General features: G+C 34.9%; 1 protein-coding gene across 3 annotated transcripts in view; it reads left to right on the top strand.

The window, feature by feature from the left end:
* ITPR2 (inositol 1,4,5-trisphosphate receptor type 2) overlaps positions 1-11,122 on the top strand; it is a 420,025-nt gene that overhangs the window by 180,099 nt on the left and 228,804 nt on the right. For all 3 annotated transcript variants that reach the window (XM_025047398.1, XM_015590049.2, XM_006912698.3), the window contains exons 27-28: positions 8,545-8,634; positions 8,752-8,877. In XM_025047398.1, the coding sequence (XP_024903166.1) occupies positions 8,545-8,634; positions 8,752-8,877 (216 nt within the window). The remainder of the gene's footprint in view (positions 1-8,544; positions 8,635-8,751; positions 8,878-11,122) is intronic.

Genomic DNA, 11,122 nt, shown 5'->3' with positions numbered 1-11,122 from the left:
GCAGAACAGGAAGCTAAAGGTGGGGACCAATTAGAAGCCTCTTGCCCAAATTCAGTTGTGAAGTTATATGAGCATAAACTAGAGAAATAGCTGTAGAAATGCATACAAATAGGTGGATTGAAAAGCTAGGAAAATGGTATATTTGTAGTAGATTAATATAAGGAGAAAAAAGAAACTACAAAGTCACAAACTTGTATATAGCCTAATGATCTATATTATGCAATGAACCAACGGCCAAAGATAGAGACAATATATTGTAAACAGGATGAAATATATCACAATATCAATGGAAACAGCCAGTAGCAGGCAGCATGCAATCTAGCCGGCCAGTAGAGATAATAATCCTTTGTGTTTAGTAAATCTTTACAAAGGCTCTAAACACAGGATGATTGGCATTGTTTTAAACCAGCTCATAATGGTCTAACTTCGTGCCTGCTTAGAGAGCAGAAGACCAGATAACACTAACATGGTTCTTCATTTTATTAGTAAAAGGTGTCTCCAATAATATAAAAGTTTTTTTTTCCCTCAGTGGTAAGTTCTGTTTACTTTGGGCAATAAATGTGAATTTATAATTCGTCTACTAACAAATATCAGCATATGATCCAAAATTATCCCATTATTGTAGTTGATCTTTTATAAATAGGGAAGATGATGGGATTGATTTGGTCATCCAGTAAGCCCACTGCATCTATAAGCTTTATTACCTATTGTACAGTATAGTGTTTCCAATTATTAAACTTATCTTCTAGGGCATTGCTGAAAGCTTAAAGGCTAGAGTATAACAAGTTGGCAACATCAGTAGCATTACTAATTCATCACATTCAAATACATGTTGACTTCTAAATATAGGAAAGAGGGATTAACACAGGAAACCATATCCGAGTGGGTTAAGTCAGGATTGCCCTTTATATTCATCCACCTCTTTATTAAGGGTTAAGAAGCAGGTCACTTGGGCATCACAGTGCTTCTGAGAGAAGTTCCTACTCATGTTATTTATTTGTGTTGTTAATTTTTCTTCCTAATGATTGTGTGTCTATATCTGTATATCTCTATATATCTCTACATCTATCAAGGTGATTGCCTAGATATGGTTGCCTACTTCTTAAAAAAAAACCCAAAAAACAAACAAACAAAAACAACTTATACCCTCACTGATCTAAAATCTGATGTTTAAACCATCTATTGAGTTTTTACTTTGAAGACTATATTTTCATTTTTCAGGGTTTCTAATTGGTTCTGTCATATCCATGCATTCTAGAATCATATTTGCCTGTTTTTACTTCATAATTTTTGTTATTTTAGTGGATGTATTTATTATATAAGGGACAGAGTTAACTGAAAAACATCCCTGGGGGCTCACTCTGGGTTGTTTGGACAATAAGCTGGCCAGACTGTTTGCCGGAGTGGGGTTGGGTAGAGGTAGGGTGGTTGTTTTCTCTTCTCAGAGGCTGTACCTTAATTTGTGTTCCCATGGGACCTGTGGCTTCTGCCTCTCAGCAGGAGCAGTCTAATTTTTGTGGGCCCCGTAGCTGATATGCTTGATCAATTCCTATAAACAACAGGCCCCTAAATCTGGACTGCCTGATACCCAGGAAGTTTGTATATACCTTAATTGATAGGTTACTGTCAAATGTGGCCTGTAAGAAGTTACTATGAGGTAGGGAGTGGGGATGGTCACTCGGAAATCTAGACACTCATCCTCATGTTCAGTGGAGTACCCAGAACCTCTCTATGGGATGATGGAAAGATGGGGGACACATGCTTTCTTTTCTCTTACTGAAGCTTGGCTTGTAGTTTCCCTTTTCCCAATAAAGCTATCCCTTATCCATACTGAGTGATGCTGTGGAGTAATCCTGAGCATGTGGCAACGACAGGGGGGTCCACCTCTGTAGAGAGATGTTATTTCTCACTTTATTTCTAATTATTTTATACATACTTATGTTTAAAAATCCTTTCAGATTTTTTGATTTTTTACATTTCACTGGGAATGATATAATCTCATTATTGAGTTTTTGTGTTTTCTTTCTTAACATTAACTTTTATCATAGGTATTTGGATTGTAGTTTGCAGATTTATCTTAGTGAGAGAATGAATTTAATTCCTTCCTTTCTTCTCTCCCTCCCTCTCTTTCCTTCCCCTCCATTGCTTGTTCTCCATTTCTCTCTAGGCATATCTTCCTTGTCTGATGGTTTTTCTGTTACCTCCACATTCCATTCCAATATAAAAGCAAAAACTAGTTTTCATTCTTTACTTAGCACATCTGATCTTTTTTCTTTGATAAAGCAAGCTGGCAAGGAGGCAGATCCTTCTAGAAGGATATCTTGAAAGAAAATCGTGCTTTTCCAAGTGTTAGTACTTTGATTCTGCACAGCAGGAAAATAGTTTTACACAAACTTTTTTTCTTCAGCAAAACTTGGGATTGACTGACTTTTGACAAAAGTAACTGGTAGAATGTCTGACCTTCATGGCATGGTGGGGAAAAGTCCATGTGTTTTAGACAGACTCTTTCTACATGATCTTATCAGTGAAGGACACTGGTAATTGCACGAACTATTACTCATTAATTTTGGCGATTGCTTTTTTGAGTTTTCTTTCTATGGATTTGTTTTATTGTCTACGTTTTCTATTTTTGGCCCGGACCTCGTTGTATGTTTACTTTATTTATCTAACATTACATATTCCTGTCCTTTATGTCTGAGCTAATGTTCCTGAAGATGATTGCCAGATGAGTATCATTTAATAAATTCTTTCAGAAACATACATCCGAAAACTAATTTTTGGTTTTGAGCAAAATGCTACTTTATACATCATGATTCTATCTGGTTGTAATGCAAATTCTTATATGTAAAACTTATATCTCCTGAATTTGTTTCTTTGAATTACTTCTGCTATAAGAAAAATTTTCCCTTTTGTCTTCTGGCCTACTTTTAAATTAATACTGTTTTAGCATAAACTTAGTATTTCCCTTCATGTTATAAAGGACAGTTACAGTTGATATCTTGACTTGTTTTTTTCACTTTGATATTTGTTCTTAATTTAATATAAGTTGTAAGTAAGGATTAAAGTTTCTGTATGGTTTCTTTACCTCAGCAAGTGGCTTACAAGGAAATTAAAGAAGTTGATTCATTCAAATCAGAATAAGTATGTGTCATTTGGACAGGCATGGACATTTCTGTAATGATTCCTTGCTAACAAGTGAGTCTAAAGAAAATTCTGATTATTTCCTTTCACATTCTATGCACATAACCCCCTCCTTGTAGCCATATCAGGCTGCACTGTAATGTGACTGCGACTGGGGAGCTTCCTTCATGTCACATAGCAGGTACCAGACAGTCTCTACAGGCTCTGCTGTGTCACAAATGTTTCCGTTTCCTGTATAGTGCTTTGTTATTCAAGGTCACCCTGCTAACTAAACGGTTGCCTATCCTTACTACATTTTATATAATAGCGGCAAGGGTTATATAAAAAAGTATTATATACGTATATTATGCCATATAAATAAAGTATTATAAAAATATCATATAAAAAGTATTGTACATTGCTGTGTTATAATGGGATTCTGTTGCATTCTCATGAAAACAGCTATTCGTTTACATCAAACATGCCTATCATCAGTACATTCTTTGTTTTTCCCAGTATTTCTCTAAGCAAATAGAATGCAGTTCAGTGGTACATAGAATTTCGTTACCTTCTTCATCATAGATATAGGTAGTCAAGGATATTTGGGGTGTTTTCTAGGATCTCTGATTAAACATTATCAAATACTAATCCACATGACATCAAATGGGTCAGAAAATAACAATATTGTATTTGTCTTGGGACAAAGCGAAAGGAAAACAATTTTGGAGTAAGGTCAGGAATATGTATTTACACTCTGGAAGGGAAGGGATTTGGGCCTGAGCTGAGCAAAGTCTGGAGGGAAGTTATCCACCAATAATGATGGACACAGCTTCTTCCACCAACTGGGCCAAGTCTTCAAGCAGCCTTAGGTGCCAACCAGGGAAGCGGAGACTGTCAACCATGACCCCATGATGGTCCAAATTAGCTTTACATCGCAAGGTCAGATAAGATCTAGGGCAATTTTAGGGAATTCTGCAACTCCCTAGATATTTTCTAAATGACTAGTATATGTTACTCTTAGATGGCAGTGGAGAAATGCCTGTGCCATCCCACAGTGAGGTTATCATTCAATTGTCTGAAGGAGGTGACAGTTACTATGAAGAGCTTCAACTAAATGATAACCTGATTGGTCAGTGAAGTATAAAAGACTGAATATATATATATATTCATATATATGTTTATATAGATATATATACATATATATTCAGATATATGTTTTGGAGGGAGGTGGGAAGGGAAAAGGAAGGCCTTTGACCTCTGAAGTTGGGAGGTGAATAACTTGGTAAATGATACCACTGATTCAGTTGAATACTGGTTACAGAAAGAGAGGCTAGGGATACAGATGGTGAGCAGAATGCTCTGCAGTCTTGCTGACTTGATGACATTGCTGAGGAAGGACGTCCTTTAACTTCAGTGCAGAGTGGGAACAAAGACAGACATGCACTGAATTATTGTAATCATGCAGTTGCAGGTGCAGGCAGTTCTACATTGTAGGATTTGGAAAAAAAATTTTTTTAAAGCATAATTGCTCTTGTTTAAATGAAGGAGACAGATCCTCACTAATTGGTGCCAATATTTAGTTCACCATATAGTTTGTACAATATTACTTTTTTGTATCAGTTTAGTTCTTTATGTAAAAGAGTTTCCTTGCCTGATGCAAGATAACTTTTGGAGGGAAACTGTATTCAGTACCAGTATTTATTTAGATATTCTCTATTTGAGTCTCTATTTAGAACCCTGCTGTGCTCCCAATTTCTAGACCCTTTTGGAAATTTCTAGACCCTTCTAGACTATTCTTGCTGTGTTGTTTCTGAATTTACTGTTTTATGATACAGTATATATTATGCGATTAAAAATCTAGCTGCTTCTATAAAATCAATTAACTAAGCAGTTTTTTAATATTCCATTAGAAGTAATAAATTTAAACTCTTCTAGATGATAGGAAGCCACTACAATCAAGTGCAAGTACTTTTGGACTGCCATCTTTATTCTTCATCACTGTTCTCCAAAGTATAATTTGGATATCTACTATAAGCATGGCACTGTTCTGTTACACATTTTTTTTTAAACCTTCTCAACTTTGGGACACTGCATAAAGTTACACTTCTACATTTTGCGCCTTACTAATATTTTGTCATTAGAATAAAGCTAGGGCTTTATAGATTTGGCCACTGACCTAGGACCCAAGTTGTATAGGGTATAAAAAATATAACCAATTTTCGCTCTTTCTATAGGAAAACTCTTGGAACACCTTCACTTGGAGCATTTTGGTATTAAAATAAGAAAAAGAGAACTAACAGTAGTTATATAGTTTACATATTTCTTAAATTCCCCTGATCACTGCTTTTACAATCATCCAGATGTTCTATTGGTTAATATTTTTGTTCAGTTTAATTACATTGAATTATTTTCTGAAATTAAAAGGGGCTTTTTATTGAATTTTCCAATGTTGCCTCCTTTTGATGACTGCTGGCACTTTTAAATTAAAATAATTATTCTTCATAATTCCCATACTTACAGAGGTTAACATTGTCTATATCTTCCCTTGGGCTGTACTAAAGAGCTTTTCGTAATGTAGTATGTTTTGCCTGAGATTACTTTTCTTAAAACAAGACTTTTTCTTCAAGTTGCTTTTTCTTCAAGTTATTGTTTAAAAAGTAGACTTAAATATATCTGCCAAAGTTTTGCCTTTATTTTAAACGGATTTTTTAAAAGTTGACATATATCAGAAAGATTTCCTTTGCCAGTCTTTGGATTTGATATTATCCTAATCCAGCTTTGTAGTACAAACTTGGGGTTTTTTGTTTGTTTTAATATTTATTCTCTTACAGAAAAAAAAGAATATGGTCTTTTAAAAATTCAATCTCAACTTCTGTGAACAGGAAAGGAAATTTAATTTTATTTCTTGCTTTTGCAACTTCTACTTCTCATTAATAAATTACTTTTGCTATCAAATAGAAACCCTGTTTGTCTCATTCTCTCACCTCCAGTCTCTTTCCATCTAAATAGTTTTCATTCATATTAGCACTCAGGCTCCTTCCCTCTTCTACACTGGCTTCACTTACACATACAGTTTTTAATTTTATTCTACAACTTTTTAGGATTTACTTAGTGTTAATTGTCTTACACACAATATTTTGCATTTTTTTTTCTCTTTTATTTACCTTGGGTGCATTTCAACTGCTTTCGTTTTCCTTTTAGAGTTTATTAAGATAGATAGATGACACAACCCTGGATTCTAACAGTAACATTTTGAATGATTTTAGTGTTTATACCTTTTACTTTTTGCAGTTCCAATTCTCTTGAGTGAAAGAGACTAGGTAAGAAGGTAATCTCGAAAGAGCATCAGGTCACAATGAAACTGAAAGAGTGGGGTTTAAAGAAAATGGTAGTGAATCACAGAATAAAATGCTAAAGAAAGTTTTGGTGATTATGAGTCATTGGCATGTAAAGCAATTTTAGCACAATGTGTGGTAGATTGGTTTTTTTTTTTGAGAAATTTAGTGGGAACAATAATCTGAGATGTGAGACTACTTCCCAGGATGGGCAAGAATACTGAGAGTGCTTGGTGAGCCCCAACTTGGCCATATTTTAAAGAGAATGGAAAGAGTAGAGGGTAAAAGCTGCCCATGCACTTAGAAACAGGGATGAGCAGGGAGAAGAGGCAGGCAAAATGGAATTTAAAAAATCCATACATCAAACCTTTTTTTCTGAGACACAGTGGGAAAATAGACGGTTTTTGTGGATGACACTGGAAATTTTCAGGTGGAAAAAAGAAGTTTCATGTAGGGGAATTTCCATAGGTTCAGTAAAGTGGGAGAAGAGGTTACTTGCTAAGGTAGAGGTCAGATTGGGAGTCTCTGTCTTAGACAATGTTCACCTGGAGAGAAGCAAAAAAGGAATGCAAAGCTTATTGAGGAGTGGTGAAGGCTCAACACTGATCAGTCGCTCTCCTGCTTGACATATTTCATCCAAATTTTTTGACTAGCAAGGATAGTATTTTTTCTTTCTTTCTTGGTTTATAGTAATTTTGTGATTTGTCACAGAACACAATAGAAATAACAGATTGGGATAAATGAAATAATATCAACTGGGTTCATATATTTTTGTTACTTTTTTCCCGAGGTTAGATTTGGATCCCCTTTAACTGAGAGAGCCAAGCACCATCAATATAGTCAGGAGTAAATGGTGTTTTTTTGACCCAAGCTGAACTTGACATTTATCCCAATTGCAATTTTGTACATATTGTAAATCAGGGAAGTAATCAGGGCTCACTTTACTCAATTTCCCACTCTCTTACAACATGCACTGTCAGTTCTTGCCACTTTCTACACTGTTATGCTTGTTCTTTATTTAAGGTGACTTCTTCACCTGACAAATGTCCCCTTGCCCTCCTACATGTCTCTCATGCTTAACTAGTTTTTATCTTTCCAGACCTTGCCTTAAACTTGACTTCCTTCATAATGCTGTCTAAAGCTATAGCTAGTCTCCCTCTCTCTCTCTGACTAGTGAATTCTCAGTACAAATCTTTATTTTTATCTTTCTCTCTATTTTCTTAGGTAGGCTGTAATTTTCTTATGAGAAGGGCCATATCTTTTATTTCTTTTAGATCCATTCACCTTGTCTAGTACCAGGTGTGTATTAACTCTTAATAAATGTTCATGAATTAAATTGTTTGTGACTGGTGTATTATTTTCATATGGTGACTGCAATAGTTAATTAAAATATGTGTGCTCTATATTTGTTTTTATTATATGCTATGGATATTGGTTGATATAATGGAATATTTTTCGTGTTTCAGGTTCTCTTAATCCGCTTCATCAATTTAGTAATTTAAAATATTATTTTTAATTTAAATTTTATTTCCTTTCTTTTATTTTCATGCTTTTGTACATGCTTGATTGGCCTCACATCATTAGTCTTTAAGGATGTCATGGTAACCTGGCAGAGAATTCTTGGGTTAAGGTGTTCTTTCCTACCATTTCTGAAATGTTTTTTAGTTGTTATGATAGTCTTCTTCATTCTTTTTTTTCCTGAAGTTCATTCCTGATGATATAATTATACCTTTTGTGCTCTGGGTTTTTACTATTCTTTCTTCTATAGGCAATATAAAGCCATGATATGTCTGATATGTTTACCATAAGAAAATGCACTGATGTGTAATAGCTTTTCCTTTTTACCTTAGCCCATGAATTACTATTAATGACATTTATCTTGTAATTTGCTCATTATTAGGAAGTGGTAATTTGCGACTCATACAAGCCAGAGAATTTTTTTATTGGATAAAAAAGTACAAAGGAAATACTTAAGTCGAATAATAAATTTATTACAAAATAGTTTTAAAATGTGTGTGTTACTTATTACAAAGTAAATTTATTACAATGCTATATAAGGCATAAAAATACATATTTGTATTTATTTTAGGAATCAAACATTTTAAGTCCAGTGCAGGACGGAACAAAGAAACCACAGATTGACAGCAATAAGAGCAATAACTACCGGATTGTAAAGGAGGTCAGTGGAAGTAAAATATTTTTATATGGTTTTATATTTGCATGGCAAAGAATTTTGGCATGTGTGTTATATTTAATGTTATATTTGTTACATTTACTGCTTTTCTTCTTTTTGAAGATTTTGATTAGGCTAAGTAAACTGTGTATACAGAATAAAAAGTGTCGGAATCAACATCAACGATTACTGAAAAATATGGGAGCTCATTCAGTGGTGTTGGATCTTCTGCAGATACCCTATGAAAAGGTTAGTTCTTACTTAAAATTTATTTTTATTTTGATCTAATTTCAAACATATAGCAAAGTTACAATGAGTTTTTTTCCTCGAACTCTTTGAAAGTAAGCATCCAATCTGATGCCTCATCACCCCTGAGCCAGTTAGTGTCTTATTTTCTACAAATCAGGACCATTTTCTACATAACCACATGACAACCTTCCAAATCAGGAAAGAGTATGACAATTTACTGCCACTTAATTCTCACAAGCCATTCACATTTCTCCCATTATCCCAATCGTGTCCTGTTTGACAAAGAGATCTACTAAGAAACAGGTGCTGTTTTGTTGTCATGTCTATTTAAATCTCTTCATTCTTGAACTTTCATGACATCGAAACTTTTGGAGACAGACCAGCTACTTGGAAGACTGTCTCTTAATCTGAGTCATCTGATATTTCCTCGTGATTAGATTCAGTTATGCATTTTTGGCAGGAATGTAACAGAAATGACGCTAAATTCTTCCCACTACTTTATGGGCAGCACACAATTTTGATTTGTCTCATTACCGATGATGTTCACTCTGATCACTTAACTAAGGTGATCAGAATCCTGGTGTCTGCCAGGATTCTCCCCTGTGAAGTACTCATTTTTCTTTTATAATTAATAAGTATTTTGTGGAGAGGTTCTTTGAAACTAGGTAAATATCCCATTCTTCATCAAATTTTCAATGTATTCATTTATTTATTTTTATCATTATGGACTTGTGGACGCTCATTTTAGTCAATAGATTCTACTAGGTTTCTATCATTATTATTTTGATTCTCAGATTGTTCCAGATTTGGCCAATGGAGCTCTTTCAAACTAGCTTCTCTGTCCTGTGACTTGTTCTCATAAGTAGTTCCTTGCTCTTTTGCGCATTGAAATGTTCCACGCTCTCCTTTCATTCTTCTTGCTCCAACTCTGGAATGAGCCATTTCTTTAAGTAGCCCCAGTTCTCTTCCGGAGAGAATGGTATTTAGAAGCAAAGTTCTGAGAACTAAGTGTTCTTATTGCTATTGGGGTTTTGCCCCTCCAGTCCCTATAAATAGACAAAGCTAGGGAATATGTGCATGTGTGCGCATATAATCACTGATTTATGACTACTCTATAATAACTGATCTGTCATCGCTGCCGCTGCCCGTTCTTCCACATGAGTGCCCTCTGCACCCCATTCAGGCTCTGACAACCCCAGGGTGGATGCCCTTTTTATCTCTCTTGAACACCAGTGTGCCATGCCAGGCCTCTTAGTTCATAGAGGCGCCTCCCCACTGGGAGTTCTTCTGTACTGTTCAGCTTTTCAGAGGGAATTGGGTATTCCTGTGGCTGAAGTTTCTTATGTCTTTTTACTATTCCTGGATTATATAAGTAAAGGAAAGTGTTAGTAGATTTTGAAGTAAAAATTTTCCTATTTTAAAATTAGGAATGGAGTTTTTACTTATTATTAGTCTTATTCATCCCATTTTAAATATGAGGAAATGTTTCTATTAATGATCTTAGGCTGTTTGTTTAACTATAAATGGCATAAACTATAGACTCTTAGATTAGGAAAAAAGAAAGCATTAAAGTTATTTAATATAAACTACTAATTAAAACATGAGTCCAGTTTATATCTCTGACACGAACCACATGACAAATGGGAAAATCAACTAGTCAGGCAAAGTTTAGATAGTTTCAGTGATATTGTTAAAAGACCATTTTTAAGAAGAGAACTTTGCATGCTTTGTAAACTTTGAGATTCAAGTTTCTTAATGAGAGTCCTATAAGCAAATGATAGTATTATGGAACTTTGGAAAATGGCAGTGAATAAGGAAAGCAACCTAAAAGTACATGTGCTAAGAAAGAGGGACAAAAAAAAAAAAAAAAGAGGGAGAAAAGATTAGGAGAGAAAGCAAAGGGAAAAAGGAAAAAGGAAAAGAAAGACGTGGAAATTGGAGACCAAATCAATAGCAAAGAATGGGCGGAGAAGGGAGAGGAGAGGACAGATATAAGGTCAGAAAAAAATAGAGAAATTTACAGGGTAGGGGATGAGAGGAAAAGTGAGTGAGGAAAAGAAAGAGAATAAGGGCAAGACAGGAGGACAAGGGAACAGGAGCAGGGGTGGAATAGAAGGGACAAGAAGAGGAGGAAGAGATGCTGGGAGAAACAGTGGAAAGGGAGAAGTTTGAGAAAGAGGGGTTATATAGAAGGTGGGGAAAGAGGAGAAGCAAAGTAAAACAAATAAGCAAAAATAAGAAGACC

Source organism: Pteropus alecto, unplaced genomic scaffold (assembly GCF_000325575.1).
Source record: "Pteropus alecto unplaced genomic scaffold, ASM32557v1 scaffold103, whole genome shotgun sequence".
Classification (NCBI taxonomy): domain Eukaryota; kingdom Metazoa; phylum Chordata; class Mammalia; order Chiroptera; family Pteropodidae; genus Pteropus; species Pteropus alecto.
Note: the sequence above shows the minus strand (reverse complement) of the source record. Positions and strands in the feature narration are given on the sequence as shown.